An 18,720-nucleotide genomic window follows, 5' to 3' on the forward strand; every position below is an offset into this window, starting at 1 on the left:
AAAATCATTTCGTTATTTCAGAGTTCCCACATTGTCATCTTTGAGAGAGAACAAAGTGAGCTAATATATTCCTCGTAGAAATTGTACACAATGAAGAAATATGCTAAAGAGGAAACTTAAAACAAATACATCCCACAGATCTATTAGCATAAAACAAATGGGTTTTTAGGACATTTCAACAGACATTTTAAGATTGACCACTATATAACAAGAAACAATCCTGTAGACAAACTTGGTACTTCAAACTGAAGAACAGATCCTTTCCGCACTCAACTGAAGTCTCAATATTCTTGTCTCGGAAGCGCTAGAAGTATACAAGCATGACCCTCACTCTACAAAAACATTCCTCAACATTAGTTTCACAGTTTGCAGTTCATGACGTATTAGCGACAAATCTTACTTAACACAAATATAAGAACTATATTAAAGAATTCGAAAATATTCATCTTCGAATTGTTTCTAAAATCTTACACTTTTAATAATTTTGGATTTCACCATTAGGCCCGTAGTTAACAGGCTCGAAAAATACATTAATATCTCTTTATTGTTCCCCTCCACGGAAATCTTTAGTAAAAGGCGAAAGATTTATACGAACTGAAGGGAAACTAGAGTGAAACACCATTTTTATTTTTTTTTATTTTTTTTTTTAAGTTAGCTAGCTATGGTGTAGCTAGCACCCATTGCGAGGGCTACACACTCTATTAGGGAAAGAGATTTAACATATTTGTGTCGGAAAAAGAAATATTTTCAGTTGGGCAAAGAGACATTTATGAACTGTATTAAACCGCCATAAGTTTTATTTAATTATTTAGTTATTTTATTATACGTGAGGTCGTCCTGTTAGTGACAAGCGGGTTTACTGTGCATGATATGAAGGTGAGATATGGGCCGGTACGTGTGATGTGCTGAGGATACTGATGATGTTATAGTCCGGATGATTTGGAGGTACGGTATATTTATATAATGCGAAAAGCAGTGAGAGAGGTGTAGACGTGTGGTGATGGCTGTGAGTGTAGGGAGCGTCGCTGTAAACGGTTTCAAAAAAATAAAGCGTGTTCGTTGTCATACCGTTGAGTTATATATTTAATACGAAGAGCTTCAATATGATAAAGTAGGTGAGGAAATGTGATGCGGTCGTACAATTCACGGGTTGGACTTGGTAATTTAATGCGGTAGGCTAGGCGGAGAGCATGTCGTTCCATTATTAACTGCTTTTCGTAATGTTTTGCGCTTGCTGATATCCAGGAGGTAAAACCATATGTAAGTACGGGACGGAGGAAGACCTTGTAGGTGTTGATAAGCGTAGAAGAATGGAGACCCCACGTTGTACCTATGAGACGTTTAAGTAAATTTAATCTATTTTTGGCTTTGCTTACAACGGTAGCGAGGTGTGGACGCCATGTAAGATGATGATCAAATGTTATACCCAAGTATTTCACTGTCTTTGAGTGCTGTATGGCAGCATCATTGACGGTAAGGGCAAGACGAGCTGGGTTTCGATGAACTCGTGATCGACGTTTTGGTGGAATAAAGACTATGGCCTGAGTTTTGGTAGCGTTTATTGTTAAGCGCCACGTCCGACACCAATCGCTAAAGCGACGGATAGCTTCATTCATCGCAGTGTTTATTTGAGAGATAGTCTTTGTTAACGCCAGGAAAGCCGTGTCATCGGCGTACTGAAATGTATGAATATTTTGCGGTAAGGACGGCATGTCAGCGACATAAAGCAGATACAGCAGTGGGGACAAGGCAGAGCCTTGCGGAACGCCGCTATGAAGAAAAACAGGATAAGAGACACTGTCATTGATGTAAATGTAAGCCAGGCGGTTTGAGAGAAAATTAAAAATGAAGCGGATGTACGTGATTGGAAGACGGAAAGACAGAAGCTTGAATAAAAGTCCCAGGTGCCATACTTTATCAAATGCCTTTTCGAGATCGAATAAAACTAAACAGGCAGGCTTGGAAGAATTGTAATGATTAGTGATCATGTTGGTGAGGCGAAGTAACTGATCGTTAATACTATATCCTGGTCGGAAACCAGCTTGATGTAAAGGTAGCAAATTTTTCGCTGTTAAGTGAGTGTGAAGTCTTTTGACAAGGATGTGTTCCAATATTTTACTGAAAGTCGGAGTTAATTGTATGGGCCTGTAAGATGATACGGAATTTAGTGGTTTGTGTGGCTTAGCAAACATGAGTGTTTTGGAAGTCTTCCACTGAGGGGGAAGATAACCTGTGCGGAGAATAAACGTAAATATAGTTGCTAAAAGGTGTAGTAAGGCGAGAGGCGCTTCTTTGACATGACGATAAGTAATTGAGTCCAGACCAGGGGCAGTATTGCGCTTGCGAGCCGTGACGGAGTTGATATCTGTTACAGTGATAGGCGTAGTAAGAGGATGTGCGGGTAAAACATGAGACGTGCTGGGTTGAAGTTCTGGTGAATTTATGTTAAAGGTATGTGTGGGATGCCTGCGAGGAATGGCTGCTTCAGACGGAGTGAAAATAGATTGTAGATAGGTTGCGAAGGCGTCTGCTTTTTCTTTATCTGTGTGAAGAGGATTTTCATTCTCTAGAAGAGGATAGGTAGTGTGGGTCTTGCGACCAGTGAGCATGTTGAAACGGTTCCAGTATCTGGATGGGTGTGCATCGTCTGCCAAATTATTGCAAGCTTTTATCCATTGACGGAGTTTATATGCTTTAATATAATTGTGAACTGTGCGTTGAAATTGACGATGTAAGTGCAATGACTCTAGATTTCCTGTACGTTTGTAATCTTTGTAGAGCGCTCGTGAACGTCTGATAAGTGGTAAATAATGGGGTGGGAGCGTTGGGCGATAACTATGGGATGTACTAGTCGGAATAAAACGGCTGGTAGCGTCATGGAGTGCTGTAGTTATTCTATCCAAAGAATTATGAAGATCTTCCTCCGTTTCTGATAAAGTTGAGTTTGCAAAAATGCTACTGAGGTAATTTCGATATCCTGGCCAGTCGGCTTTGTCGAAGCGCAATGTGGTACGAGTGACAGGAGGTAAGTGGGGTGCTGGACGGTGTGAAGAAGTGAGTGATAATTTAACGGGAACATGATCACTACCAAGCGGGTCGAGTACTGTGAGAGTACACCGTGCAGAGATACTGGCTGAAGTAATGACAACGTCTGGAGTGGTATCCGAGATCGGTCGGGTAGAATGAGGCAGGGTATGGAATGTGCCGGATGTTTCGGTTGCAATGAAATCTAGAAATTCTTCCTTTTGGCGGGCTGTTCGACTGTGAAAATTTATGTCTGCCATAATGATGTAGGTGCGGAAAGTGTCTGAGATATACTGAAAAAAATTTAGAGGTATGGCATGACCAGGGCGGATGTAAATGGTAGCCAAAGTGACATATATATCTTTGTAGTATAGAGTGGTAATGATGTATTCCGGGATGTTTGGTATTGACAGTAAATGTTGGCGATAGGCGATTGATGGAGAAAACCCAAGGGCGACTCCGCCATTTGCACGGCACATGGGTATGGTTGTGTCATGTCTGAGCAGTGTGTATCGTGAAAATTTGCAGCTTTGTTTAGGCTTCAGATGAGTTTCGTTAAGGAGAAATGCATTGACTTGTTGTTCTAGTAGCAGTTGTTCAAACAGTGGTTTATGTGATTGAAGAGACCGGATATTAAGAAACAGAAATATTAAAGCAATAATGATCGATATACAGTAAGTGAGGTTTTTAAGAGCTAGGTGGAACCGCAGTAACATGGAAATAAGCATACGGACCTGAATATGTAGCATTTAATGTGACGTTTAGAGTTGCCTGAGCTGCAAGTTGGATTTGTTGGAGTACATATTGTCTTTGAAATGGATGAATGTTTTGCAGAGCTACGGTGAAAAATGCAAGAAGTTGTTCGATTGTGATAGGTTGATATACTGAAGTGATAGGCGGAGATTCAGATTTAGTTTCGGGCGTTCTGATAGGCACCACAAGTTCAGGTTTAGTCTCGTCCACTGGTGGCCTGGCTTTGCATTTGTAACTGAACGTAGGGTGTTGTTCAGGACATGTGGTACATTTAGGCGGTTGGTGGGTATTTGGACAGACCTTAGTGAAGTGAGACCCGGAGCAAAAGCCACACGTTGGTTGATTTGGACATTTTGATGTTGGATGCGAATTATATTTTTGACACTTTTCGCATCGGAGCGGGAGAGGTTGTGGAGTGCGAGATGCCTCGACCCGGTGTCGACGTTTGAAGATAAATGCCCCTGAAGTTAGAAGTTCATCGATAGTTTCTTGGTGCGAAGTAAGAACACGCATCATATATGTCGGGCCCATATTATTCTTAATGCGGATGCATTTCGTAATGACATGGCCTTCCTGTTTGAGCTCGTCGGCAACTTCTTCGTCTGTGATCGACGGGTCCACACCACGTATAACTACAGACAAGGTAGGCGATTTTCGTGGTGGTGGTGGCTGTTTGGCTCTTTTGTCGGCTAATCGTGCCATAGTGGCTGTTTTGCCAAAGACTTCATAGCTGCAGCGGTTCAGAATTTTATAGGCCAGATTCTCATCTGTGGATTTTATGATGATGCCATTGCGAGTAGGTATTAGTTCAGAAATTGACGTACGAGGTACGTACTTACAGAATTGCTGGAGCAGAATTTTGAGATTGGCGAATTTAGGATCAAACTGTTGAAGGATAAAGTTGTATAACGGTGGACGTTGCGGTGCTTGTAATGGGGGAAATTGCCGGTCGTCTCCTAGATCTATCTGAAGTTCAGATTCAGAATCGCTAATTGTGTGTGCTTTCTTTGATGGCTGGGACAGAGGTTGTCGTGAAAGAGCTGGTGAACGTGAGCGAGATCGAGATCCAGATGGAGATCGACTAGTGCCTTGAGCACGTTTGTGGCTTTCCCTGCGTTGTCTGTCAAGAGCAGCAGCGTCAGCCGGACCTGGGATGATCTGTGGTAATCCGCAATGCTGATATGAGGGTTGTGTAGGAGAATCCATGGTACTGTGTTACGAAAACTGAAAACGAAGTCGTTTGCCGATACATATGCCAAGGTCGTCAACTGTTTACAGGTATCTCTGCCTCCAAAGAGGAGGGTATCAAAAAATATAGAAGCCAAAAACAATAGCAAGGGTCGTCAACTATTAGGATCAATTTAGTATTTTTGCCTCCGTGGAGGCTTATAATCAATTCAACGGTTGTTTCCTTGGACCTCGAGGAGGCAAGTAATCCAACCGTATACAGAAGATCGCGAGTAAAATCAAACAATGGGGATAGAAACACCAGAGGACTAGTTTATTTTTCTCCGCCAGCAACGGATACCCTATTTTTTTACCTGGTTAGAGATTCCAGGTGGCCAGTTCCGTGAAACACCAAACGGTATATACAGCCTTATCTACCAAAGGAACACCTCTACACTGCGAGTATTTCAATTTATACTTTCCCACCGATATAGAATAGTTTCTTTTAAGCATCCTCTTTACTTTATCAAACATCAAAAGGTTATACAATTGGTTATGTTTAAAGGTATCAACCTCGACACATACATAAAATAACAATCACATCTGAACTTCCTACACTAGCACCATCGCTCCATCTACTGGCTACCAATTCAACTACTTTACTTGAACAAATACACAATGACATCTTTGATAACTTTATAATACTTCCCAATCGAATACAATCTACATGTTTTTCACTACATCATCAAACTCAATTCTAAACATTGAATTGTCATCGACTATTTTATCGTGAATACACAGAGTTGTCTCCGATTATGTCTGAGGAAGGCAGCACATCTATTTTCTTGAATAGTGAATAATATGTCCTGGTTTATGATGTCGGTATACATTTTAATGTAAAATACACATATAGAAGACCAAAAAATCATTTCGTTATTTCAGAGTTCCCACATTGTCATCTTTGAGAGAGAACAAAGTGAGCTAATATATTCCTCGTAGAAATTGTACACAATGAAGAAATATGCTAAAGAGGAAACTTAAAACAAATACATCCCACAGATCTATTAGCATAAAACAAATGGGTTTTTAGGACATTTCAACATACCTTTTAAGATTGACCACTACATAAGAAGAAACAATCCTGTAGACAAACTTGGTACTTCAAACTGAAGAACAGATCCTTTCCGCACTCAACTGAAGTCTCAATATTCTTGTCTCGGAAGCGCTAGAAGTATACAAGCATGACCCTTACTCTACAAAAACATTCCTCAACATTAGTTTCACAGTTTGCAGTTCATGACGTATTAGCGACAAATCTTACTTAACACAAATATAAGAACTATATTAAAGAATTCGAAAATATTCATCTTCGAATTGTTTCTAAAATCTTACACTTTTAATAATTTTGGATTTCACTATTAGGCCCGTAGTTAACAGGCTCGAAAAATACATTAATATCTCTTTATTGTTCCCCTCCACGGAAATCTTTAGTAAAAGGCGAAAGATTTATACGAACTGAAGGGAAACTAGAGTGAAACACCAACCTTTTTTTTTTTTAATGCTAGCCCGCAGGCTAGCTACCCTGTAGAGGGCTACACCCTCTTTAAGGGAAGGGTTGCATAGGAAGTATATGGATGTGGAATGACGGGCGTTGGGCTATGAGACTTTCTTTATTTAACAATTACTACAGATCAGGTCATTATGGTCTTTGCGACCATAATCATCAGTGAGGCAAAGGGTACACAAGACATAGGAAAATACATACCATGCATACATTATAGATTACAGAACAAGTTGATTAAAAATATTTTATTTGCAGAGATGATCATGAGGGATGAAATGAGTGCAGATGACGCCACAACACATAGGAAATGTTAGCAGAACAAATGCGGGTTATCTTCTGCCTAGGGGCGACGCTAGGCCAATGAGGACGAGGGAGGCCCTGTTAGATACAGAGGGTAATCACTGTGCTTGATGCGAGGGAAAAATATGAGGAAGATGGACATGCAAGCGATGATCCTGTAATAGTTCTAGGTCGGGATGGTTTGGCGGCAAGGTATAACAGTATAATGTAAACAGCAAATTTAGAGGGAGATGGTAATATCGAGGGCGAGCAGATGAATTGGCAAGGTAGTGCATAGTGGCGAGTAGAAGTGGTTGCTGCTGCATATATCGGACAGTGATGAACTTGAGGCGAAGAGATTCGAGGTGGTAAAGTAATGCAGGGAAAGTAATGAGTGAATATAGGTATCTAGTCGGACTGGGAAGAGAAATGCGGTAGGCAATGCGGAAGGCATGACGTTCAAATGTTGCAAGTTTGTAGTAGTACGAGGTAGGAGCTGAGAGCCAAGCGGTGAAACCGTATGTAAGGACAGGGCGGAGAAATGCTTTATATGTGTTGAGAACCATGGTTGAGGTGGGGCCCCAGGTAGTGCCAGTGAGACGTTTAAGGAGATTCAGACGGTTATATACTTTGGTTTTGATGTAATTAAGATGAGGAAGCCAGGTGAGATGATGGTCAAAAACAATACCAAGGTAAGTAACAGTTTTTGATGGATGGATCGCTGTATCTTGAATTTTTAGAGAAAGAAGTGATGGATTTCTGTGGGTCTTGGAGCGTTTGCGTGGCGGCAGAAATACTATGGCCTGTGTTTTCGAAGCATTTATGGTGAGGTGCCATTTATGACACCAGTGCGAAAAACGATTCATGGATTCTTGTAAGATGAGGTTGATATGATTGATGGTGCGACCAAGGGCAAGGAAGGCTGTATCATCTGCATACTGGAAAGTATACACGTCGTCTGGAAGAGAAGGAAAATCTGAAACAAACAGTAAATACAGCAAAGGGGACAGAGCTGAGCCTTGTGGTACACCAGAATTTAGGAAGATAGGATGTGATAGATGGTTGTTGATATTAACATAGGTGATACGGCATGCCAAGAAGTGAAAAATGAAGCGAATGTAAGACATGGGTAATTTGAGCTTGATGAGTTTGAAAATAAGTGCAAGGTGCCAGACTTTATCGAATGCTTTTTCTAGGTCGAACAGAACAAGGCAGGATGGACGAACGGAATTATAGTGATTTGTAATGAGAGTGGTTAGACGTTGAAGCTGATCGTTAATGGAATAAGATGGGCGGAATCCGGCTTGAAAAGAAGGAATGAGATTACGTGCGTGGAGGTATGGATGAAGTCTGTTGACAAGGATGCGCTCAAGAATTTTGCTGAAAGTGGAAGTAAGTTGTATAGGTCGGTAGGAAGAGACTGCGCTAGGAGGTTTGTTTGGCTTCGGAAACATGAGGGTTTTGGACAGCTTCCATTCAGCGGGGAAAAAGCCAGTTCTGAGAATAAAAGTGTAAATAGAGGCTAGAAGAAGAAGTAGAGAAATAGGACTTTCTTTGATATGACGATATGTGATGGAATCAAAACCAGGAGCAGAGTTTCGTTTATGCTGCACGACTGTTGTGATGTCTGTAACAGTGATTGGAGCTGTGAGTTCATGCTGCGGCAAAATATGATTAAGATTTGGTTGAAGGATAGGATGTGCGGTGTTGACATGATCGACTGGATGAGCAAAAATGTGGTCATGACGGGATGGTGTGAAGATGTCTTGTAGATAGTCAGCAAAGGCGTTTGCTTTATCTTGATCAGATGGTGCGTGACTGTTGTCGATGATGAGAGGGTATGGGGTTTTGCTGTACTTGCCACAGAGTGCGTTGAGACGTTTCCAATAACGTGAAGGGTGTGCATTGTCAGTAAGGTTATTACAGGCTTTGATCCATTGACGGCGTTTGTATGCTTGAATGTAGTTTTTGACTGAACGTTGCAGTTGATGGTGAAGTTGAAGAGCTTCGGGGTTTCGTGTTCTTATGTATTTTCGATAAGCTTGCCGGGAACGTTTGATGTGAGTGAGGTAATGCGGGGGTAATTTAGGGTGATAAGGGGTGGAGCTGGTGGTGGGAATGAACAGTTCTGATGCATGGGTGATTTCTGAAGTGATCGTTTCAATATGTGTGTAAAGCTCATCTGATGAAGTGGGAGGGTGCAAATGAGCTACGGCAGTGGTAAGATAGCTGCGATAATGATCCCAATCAGCTTTGTCGAAACGTGGAGTTCGAATTGGCGGAGGTGCATCGTGAGGTCGAGCATTGCCCATATGATATGAGAGCTTGATCGGGGCATGATCACTACCGAGTAGGTCCAGGACTGTAAGGGTGATCTTAGCAGCAAGTGTATTTGAAGTGATAGCAATGTCAGGTGTGGTATTTGATACAGGTCTAGTAGGAGTCGGAGGAATGTGGAGAATGCCAGTGGTGTGGGTGGTTATATGATCGGAGAATTGTATGCGTTCAACAGGAGTGCGACTATGATAGTTGATGTCAGCGAGGATGATATAATTTTTATAGGTGTGAGACATGTGACTAAAAAATGCGAGTGGAATAGGATGACCTGGGCGAACGTAAATAGTAGCGAAGGTGATCATGATAGACTTGAAATATAAGGTAGTAATTATATGTTCTGGGAGGTGAGGTATGGAACAAATGTGATTGCGATGAGGTATGTGATTTCGAAAACCTATTGCTACGCCTCCATTTGACCGTAATGCTGGTGCTGTGTTGTCGTGACGTACAAGCGTATAACGAGGAATGTTACAGGAGGTGGTTTTCGTAAGAAATGTCTCGTTCAACAAGAAGGCTGAGACGTTTTCTTCAAGTAAAAGTGCTTCAAATAGAGTTTTATTCTTGGGTAGCGAGCGGATATTAAGGAAGAGAAAGACTAAATCCATGATGTACAGAGTTAAACGGCTGTTTCTTGTGGAGATGTATGGAAATGGACGTAGTTGTTCGTATATGTGGCGTAGAAGTTAACGTTGAAAACAGATTTAGCGGCCTTTGTGAGTTGCTGTAGAATGTGATTGCGCTGAAAGGGATGGATGTTCTGTAAAGCGAGAGTTAAAAATTGAAGGAGTTGTTGAATGGTAACTGCATCGGTAGTTTGTTGGCTGGGAGGAGGTGAAGAGTCTGGGATACGGAGTGGAACTACTAAATGTGGGCGTTGTTGGTCAGGCTGTGGTTTATTCTTACATTTATAGCTGTAGGCCGGGTGTTGGTCGTGGCAGGTTGGACATTCGGGTGGTCGTTCGAGATTCCGACAAGTGCGTGTTTGATGAGGGCCTGCACAATAACCACAAACTGGTGGATTCTTGCAACTATCTGTGCTATGATCACTGTAAGTTTGGCAATTTTCGCAACGCACAGGAAGAGGAGCAGGCGATCGAGAGGGTTCGACCCTGTGCCGACGATAATAGATGTAAGCGCCAGTAGTGAGCAATGAATCTATGGTATTTTGTGAGGCAGTGAGTACACGTACCATATATGTGGGACCAGCATTGTTACGTATACGCATGACTTTATGGATGGTGTGACCTGCGAGTTGGAGTTCTTCTTGAATCTCACTGTCAGAATAGGATGGGTCGACCCCGCGGATGACGACAGAGAGGAAAGGTGGACGTCTAGGTGGCGGTGATTGCTTCTGACGTGCAGAAGAAAGAGTGGTAATGGTAGCATTCTTGCCAAAGATTTCGAACGAAGCCTTATTCCTAACTGTGATGGCAAACTGTGGATCTGAGGATTTTAGGATATAACCATTTCTAGTTTTGATTACTTCTGTGAGTGGTATACTTGGAAGATATTTCCGAAGTTGTAGGGTAATGAACTTTTCGTTACTGTATTTAGTGTCGAAATGCTGAAGTAGGAAGGAGTGAAGAGTAGGTTTAGTAGGTTGGCTTAAGTTCGATTGTTGAAATTGAGGAATAACAGAAGTGCTAATGTTTCCGGTTTCCATGTCAGAAGGTTCTGAAGTATTGTCTCGGTGCGGTTTCTTGGCCTGATGGTGAGGTTGTTTTATAGTTTCGGAGTAGAGTTGCTGCTGCCTTGGAGACCTGGATCTAGTGGACACATTTGAAGCAGTGGATGCAGTTGAACTGCCCGACTGCGATCGTTGTCTAGTGCCCTTATCCTTTCTTTTGACCACCTTCGTGGTCGAAGCAGACGGAGTGACGAAAACAGGGGGTAAGCCAGAGTGGCGTCCTTCCCCTAAGGATCCAGGAGGAGCATCTGAATCTCCCATCGCAAGAAACCGGTGTGTGCTGGAATGTCGTAATGCAGTACAATGAATATATGAGAGATGAAGTGGAGCTGATGAAGATAATGAAGGTGGGACAACCCGTTTGGATAGTTGTCCAGGGGGGGACAGGTCCCCTGACTCGATCTGTAAAACCAGCTGCCCTTGGCTTGATGAGTCTGACAGACGGTTTTCGAGAAAGAGGCAGTGAGAGAAGCCCAGGATATGGAAAAGGAAGGTTATAGCAAAACTCGTCACCATGCAAGTGGTGGCGCTTCAGAGCAGAACTCTGGAAAAGTCTGAAACACCAAACTTTTTTTTTTTTTTTTTTTTTTTTTACAATGCTAGCATGCTGAAGGCATGCCAGCCCCTTACAAGGGTTACGCCCTTTTCTCGGGAAGAGAAGGAATATTAATATGGAAAGGAGGCAGCAGGGATGGTCTAAGTGATATAATAATTTCTATTAACTTTATTGATCATAAATTATATACTATTAAAGTACCATAGTAGGCATTATGGCCTTTAGCCATAATCATTAGGATGGGTGATGAGATGGAGATGAGAGTGAGGTGCACTGAACGCCACAACACAGTAAAGGGAAGGGTTAGTTAGACGAATGCATGTTATCTTCCGATCCTGGGGCTGCTCAGGATCATGATGAGAGACACAATGAGCCCTGTTAGAAGAGATGGATTACTGTGCGTATGATGGGAAGATGTAGTGCGAATCTGAATGAATGGCAAAGGCAGCTGCGATGTCTTGATCTGGATGATTTGGTGGGAGTGAATAGCGGTATAAAGTAAAGAGGAGGGAGAGTGGCGGGTGCCGAACAGGATGTTGTGGAGCATAATCGATATCACTATGTAGAATATCAAGGAAAAGAGGATGTTTCTGAGCCAGTCTATTGGTGATGTAGGAAAGTCGAAGCTTTTCAATGTGGTACAGGATGTGAGGAAAGGAGATGCGATCATACAGATCTTGTGTAGGGCTGGGTAGCTTTATACGATAAGCAATACGCAGGGCGTGTCGTTCTAGGATCTTGAGCTTGTTGTAAAAGGTTGAGTGTGCAGCGACCCAAGCTGTGAACCCATAGGTGAGGACGGGTCGTAGGAACACCTTATATGTTGTGAGAATGGTATCTGCTCGTAGGCCCCAGGTTGTGCCAGAAAGTCGGCGAAGAAGATTTAGTCTATTGTAGGCTTTGGTGATAATCTGAGCTAAGTGAGGACGCCATGTGAGGTGAGTGTCGAATGTAACGCCGAGGTACTTAACGTGTTTGGTAGGTTTGATGGGAGTATCAAGAACAGTAAGGTTCAAGCGTGTTGGGTTTCTATGGACGCGGGACCGTCTCTTAGGGTCAAGAAAAACTATTCCTTGAGTCTTCTCAGAATTTAAACGTAATCGCCATTTCGAGCACCAACTAACAAACATATCAATGGCAGATTGGAGTGCTATGTTCAATTGATGGATCGTTTTGCCTAGAGCAAGAAAAGCCGTGTCGTCTGCAAACTGGAAGAGATGTACATTTGAAGGAAGTGGAGGAAGATCGGCAACGAAGAGCAGATACAAAAGTGGAGATAATGCTGAGCCCTGTGGAACTCCGGAATGAATAAAGACAGGGTGTGATAAGGAGTTGTTTACAGATATGTATGTTATGCGACATGATAGAAAGTTGAAAATGAATCGGATGTAGCAAATTGGTAGTTTACAGGACAGAAGCTTAAAGAAAAGCGCAAGATGCCATACCTTATCGAAAGCTTTCTCAAGGTCGAATAGAAGTAAACATGATGGCTGTGAGCGGTTAAAATGATTCGTAATGAGATTGGTAAGGCGTAAGAGTTGGTCATGAACACCAATGCGAGGACGGAAACCAGCTTGATGGAGTGGAATGATGCGATGGCGAGAGAAATGTGGATGAAGTCTGTTAACAAGAATGCGTTCGAGAATTTTGCAGAAAACAGTGGTTAATTGGATTGGACGGTAAGATGATACTGAGGTAGCTGGCTTGTTAGGTTTTAGAAACATTAAAGTCTTAGAGGTTTTCCAATTGACGGGAATGAAACCGGTACGTAAAATGAAAGTGAAAATATGGGCTAACAGGAGCAGTAAACAGAAAGGACTCTCTTTAATGTGACGGTAGGTGATAAGGTCCATGCCTGGAGCAGTGTTACGTTTGCGAGCTGTGACTTCACGAATTTCAGGAACTGTGATAGGTGTGGTAAGTTCGTGATGAGCTGGAAAGGTATGCTCTGTACTGGGTTGAAGATGACGAGATTCAACATTAAACGTATATGCAGGATGGCGTCGTTCAGATCTTTCAGGAGGAAATGGCGTGAAGATGGTTTGTAGGTGATTCGCAAAGGCATCAGCTTTGGCACTATCTGACGTGAGTGGATGATCACCGTCAATGAGAGGATAAGGTGTTCGAGTGAGTTTGCCAGTCAATGCATTAAATCTCTTCCAGTATTTGGTAGGATGTGAAGTTGCGTCCAGTGTATTGCACGTTTTGACCCAGTTTCTAAGTTTATAGGCTATAACGTAGTTACGAACCGTACGTTGGAGTTGTCGGTGATGGCGTAGAGCCTCTTCGTTCTTTGTACGTACGTAATCTCGGTAAAATTGTCGAGAACGTTTGATCATGTGAAGGTATTGAGGTGGTAATCGAGGACGCCATGGATGTACTTGCGAGGTAGGTATATTCTCGGCAGATGCTGTATGGATAGAAGAGGTGATAGTATCCAGCGCCGAGTATAGTTCATCCTCAGTATTTGGTGGCTCGAGATGTTCAAGCTTAGAAGTGAGATGAAGTCTGTAGTTATCCCAATTAGCCTTGTCAAATCTAGGGACCTCCCTCGGTGGAATGTTTACAGAACAGTGGTGACGAAAAGAACGTTTGATAGTTAACTTGACTGGAAGGTGGTCGCTGCCAAGAGGGTCTAAGACTTCGATATGGCATTTGCCGCCAAGGGTAGTTGAGGTGATGACAACATCCGGTGTGGTATCTGAGAGAGGGCGTGTTGATTTTGGAAGTTTATGCAGAATGCAAGGTATGCGTGTTGTAACGAAGTCCTGGAATTGAGCCTTCTGGCAAGCGGGTCTACTATGGATGTTAATATCGGCCATGATAATGAAGTGGCGAAAATTGTTTGCGATATACTGAAGAAAAGAGTATGGTATTGCATGGCCGGGGCGAACGTAGATGGTCGCCAAGGTTATGTATAAAGCTTTGAAATAGACGGTTGTGATAAGATATTCTGGAAGGTTGGAAATAGGAGCTTGGAAAGTACGATAAGGTAACTGAGAAGCAAATCCAATGAGTACGCCGCCATTGGCGCGCAGGGCTGGTGTTTGATTGTCGGCTCGAAAGATCTGGTATCCTGAGAACTTACAAGACATGCGAGGTGTGAGATGCGTTTCGTTTAGTAGAAACGCTGATGCATGTTCTTCCAGAAGAAGTTGTTCGAAGAGAGGTTTATGTTGATTGAGGGAACTGATGTTGAGAAAGATAATAACGATATCCATAAAGAAATTCATAATCTCAAACAGATGTTTCCAAGCGGGTGGTGTGAAAGTGAACTCGTTGGCCTGTATAGGTGGCATTGAAGGTAACGTGGAATATGCAGCGGGCAGCATACTGTACTTGTTGTAGTACATGCGGCCGTAGAAAAGGATGCACGTTTTGTAGCGTTAATGTGATGAACTGAAGAAGTTGAGATACTGTAACTGGCTGCGAATCAGGTGGTATATTGGAGGAAGGAGTGGGTTCGGTCATTGGTTCACTTTGAGTGCGAAGTGGTGCCACTAAGTGAGGTTTATCCGGTGAAGGTGCGGGTCGAGCTTGACACTTAAAACTGTAAGTCGGGTGTTGTTCAGGACAAGCTGAGCACTGCGGTGGGCGCTGCAGGTTCGGACAGGTACGTGTGGAATGGAGTCCAGCACAGTATCCGCATTTCAAGTTATTCCTGCAGTTGGCGCTGGTGTGCGTGTTATATTCTTGACAACGCTCGCAGCGGATTGGTACTGGTCGTGCAGTGCGTGAGGGCTCGACACGATGCCGTTTGCGATATATATAAGCTCCGTTATCAAGAAGCTGGTTGATGGTGTCCTGCGATTGAGATAACACTCGGACCATGTAAGTGGGACCTCGGTCGTTTCTAATGCGGATGCACTTGGAAACTTTGTGCCCTTCCTCTGTGAGTTCGTGTAGAATCTCATCGTCCGTAAACTCAAGATTTACACCTCGTATGACCACGGAAAAAGCAGGCGTGCGAGGTGGCGGAGGCGGCTGTTTGATTCTCCGGTCAGTCAATTTAGAGAGTTGTGCATTCTTGCCAAAAATTTCATAACTGAACTTGTTACGAATAGTGGTAGCAAGATTCTGATCAGGAGATTTGATGATCATCCCATTTCTGGTGGCAACAATTTGAGAAATCTGAGCTCGCCGATAATATTTAGTGAGTTGAAGATATATTTGCTTTTCGTTCTGATATTTTGCGTCGAAATTTGTAAGTAAGAACGAATATATTGGTTGCTTTGTGCTGTCAGATAGCGATGGGAACTCCGTGTCGTCGATTCTAAGTCGCTCACTATCAGAGTCTGAGATGCTATCCCGGCGATGACGTTTCGGAGATGGTGCGTGATGGTGACCTATAACTGGAGATCGTGATCTTTCCGGGCTATTGTCGGTACGGTGTGAATCTCGGTGCCTACGTCTGATATCCGAATCTGCAGAGGACACGGTAGGACCAGCTATTACCGTAGGAAGTCCGACATGTTGTCCTCCAGTCGCCATATCGGGTCAACCAGTGCTGGGCCCCAGGCCCACTGGCCGAAATGAGAGATGAGCAACAATGAGATGTGAGATGAGAAAGAAAATAAGATGAGTGTAATGAGTTTCAAAAGACAAGAACCCTTCGAAAGCGATAACTTTCGTCTATCCTGTAAGTGCCGTATATGTGTTATGCTCTCAGGTACGTATTTCAATACCTGGTCCTCGCTGACACACTAACAAACACAAGACAGGCTAGGTTTCTTGATGAGGTAAGTATGAAACACCAAACGGTATATACAGCCTTATCTACCAAAGGAACACCTCTGCACTGCGAGTATTTCAATTTATACTTTCCCACCGATATAGAATAGTTTCTTTTAAGCATCCTCTTTACTTTATCAAACATCAAAAGGTTATACAATTGGTTATGTTTAAAGGTATCAACCTCGACACATACATAAAATAACAATCACATCTGAACTTCCTACACTAGCACCATCGCTCCATCTACTGGCTACCAATTCAACTACTTTACTTGAACAAATACACAATGACATCTTTGATAACTTTATAATACTTCCCAATCGAATACAATCTACATGTTTATCACTACATCATCAAAATCAATTAAATTTTCAATTCTAAATATTGAATTGTCATCGACTATTTTATCGTGAATACACAAAGTTGTTTCCGATCATGCCTCTGGGGAAGGCGGCACATCTATTTTCTTGAATAGTGAATAATATGTCCTGGTTTATGATGTCGGTATACATTTTAATGTAAAATACACATATAGAAGACCAAAAAATCATTTCGTTATTTCAGAGTTCCCACATTGTCATCTTTGAGAGAGAACAAAGTGAGCTAATATATTCCTCGTAGAAATTGTACACAATGAAGAAATATGCTAAAGAGGAAACTTAAAACAAATACATCCCACAGATCTATTAGCATAAAACAAATGGGTTTTTAGGACATTTCAACATACCTTTTAAGATTGACCACTACATAAGAAGAAACAATCCTGTAGACAAACTTGGTACTTTAAACTGAAGAACAGATCCTTTCCGCACTCAACTGAAGTCTCAATATTCTTGTCTCGGAAGCGCTAGAAGTATACAAGCATGACCCTCACTCTACAAAAACATTTCTCAACATTAGTTTCACAGTTTGCAGTTCATGACGTATTAGCGACAAATCTTACTTAACACAAATATAAGAACTATATTAAAGAATTCGAAAATATTCATCTTCGAATTGTTTCTAAAATCTTACACTTTTAATAATTTTGGATTTCACCATTAGGCCCGTAGTTAACAGGCTCGAAAAATACATTAATATCTCTTTATTGTTCCCCTCCACGGAAATCTTTAGTAAAAGGCGAAAGATTTATACGAACTGAAGGGAAACTAGAGTGAAACACCTCAGACTTCAGACTTATTCATGGCAGGCTTGATTGCCTCTGTTTGAAGTTACGGGCCGAAGCCCTTGCCTTCCTTCTTCTAGTGTGATTGGCTTATGGTTTGTTTCCTCTTCTTACGTCTCTATTGTGAGGAGCCGCAACTGTCGCGCCCTCCTTGTTTCATCTCTGTTCTCCGTTCATTGTGGTGGTTGTGGCATTCTGTAGCAGTTGCGTCGTGGGTCTGCGGTGCCGATGCGTCTGACATGCTGGTGTGGTGATGCTGTTATCTTACGCCAGAAGGTGGCAGATCGTCTTCTTCTTTCTGCGTCCAGAAATGTGAGCTCGAGGTCTTCGTGGATCTGCTCGAACCTCGTGTCCATTGAATGGCCCGTGATGGCCCTGGCTGCTCTGTTTTGTATGACTTGCATCTTACGTAGTCTGGTTGTTGAGGAGTGTTGCCACGCAGGGTGTGCGTACAGTAGGATGGGTCGGATGCTCATCTCATAGACATGGCGACGTGTCTTATGAGAGAGGGACGGGGAGAGGAGGATGGGAAGGAGAGCCATGAATCGTTGGAACGCTTTCTTCGTGACTGCATTGATGTGCTCTTCGAAAGTGAGCTTCCGGTCGAGCTGGACCCCCAGGTATTTTGCTTGGTCTTCTTCGGGTAGTTGGCCTCCTGCAAGGTGGAACTGCGCAGGGGTTCTGTTTCTTCTCTTTGTGAAGTTTACCACAGCTGTTTTCCTGGCGTTGACCTGGATCTTCCAAGTTTGGGTCCATCTGTCAATGAGGTGCAGGTGGCGTCTCAGATAGGTTGTTGCGTATCTTTCGTTGCCATGGCTCGCGAAGATAGCGGTGTCATCCGCAAAGGTTGCAAGGGTGGTATTTGGGGTTGTTGGGATGTCGCTCGTGTACATAGCGTATAGGATTGGGGAGATGCAGGAGCCTTGTGGGACCCCTGCGTGGATGGTTCGTGGGTGTGTACGTTGGCCTGCGTGGGAGACGAAGAACGTTCTATTGTAGAGGTAAGATGCGATGATCCTGATCTGGTAGTGCGGAAAGTCCTGTAGGTGTAGTTTGTGGATCAGCCCTTCATGCCACACCTTGTCGAATGCCTTCTCTATGTCCAGGAAGACGCCCAAGGTGTGACCTCTTTCGTTAAATCTCGCCGTAATGAGTTCCACTACTCGGACGAGCTGTAGTTCTGCGCTGTGTCCGGCTCGGAAACCGAATTGATGTTCTGGAAGGAGCTCTCGGTCGTCGATGAACTCTTGCATTCTTCTTTTGAAGATCCTCTCGAACACCTTGCTTGTGTGCGAGAGGAGGCTGATCGGTCTGTAGTTGACGGGGTTCTTCCGGGCTGTTCCTTGTTTCGGGATCATCACCATCCTGGCTTCTTTCCACGCTTGCGGGAAGTGTCCTGTTAGCATGATAGCGTTGAAAATTTTACAGAGCAGAACCAGGGCCTTGCGTGGGAT

General features: G+C 43.1%; 1 protein-coding gene and 3 non-coding genes across 4 annotated transcripts; all 4 read right to left on the bottom strand.

Annotated features, from left to right (window-relative positions):
* Nucleotides 1-500: 500 nt before the first annotated feature.
* Nucleotides 501-614, bottom strand: LOC145682448 (U5 spliceosomal RNA). Its single transcript, XR_014130912.1, has one exon. It is a non-coding gene; the product is annotated as a U5 spliceosomal RNA (small nuclear RNA).
* A 5,751-nt stretch (nucleotides 615-6,365) lies between these two features.
* LOC145682449 (U5 spliceosomal RNA) lies at nucleotides 6,366-6,479 on the bottom strand. The gene has a single exon (XR_014130913.1). It is a non-coding gene; the product is annotated as a U5 spliceosomal RNA (small nuclear RNA).
* Nucleotides 6,480-11,759: 5,280 nt separating this feature from the next.
* On the bottom strand, nucleotides 11,760-14,600 carry LOC145681806 (uncharacterized). Its single transcript, XM_081753416.1, has 2 exons — nucleotides 13,238-14,600; nucleotides 11,760-12,664 (listed from the first exon to the last, which is right to left on the bottom strand). Exons 1-2 carry the CDS (start codon nucleotides 14,598-14,600, stop codon nucleotides 11,760-11,762), a joined length of 2,268 nt encoding a protein of 755 aa, XP_081609542.1.
* A 2,544-nt stretch (nucleotides 14,601-17,144) lies between these two features.
* On the bottom strand, nucleotides 17,145-17,258 carry LOC145682450 (U5 spliceosomal RNA). Its single transcript, XR_014130914.1, has one exon. It is a non-coding gene; the product is annotated as a U5 spliceosomal RNA (small nuclear RNA).
* Between the last annotated feature and the right edge of the window lie 1,462 nt (nucleotides 17,259-18,720).

This window comes from Thermobia domestica, chromosome 3, assembly GCF_964235325.1.
Source record: "Thermobia domestica chromosome 3, izTheDome1.hap1.1, whole genome shotgun sequence".
Classification (NCBI taxonomy): Eukaryota; Metazoa; Arthropoda; class Insecta; order Zygentoma; family Lepismatidae; genus Thermobia; species Thermobia domestica.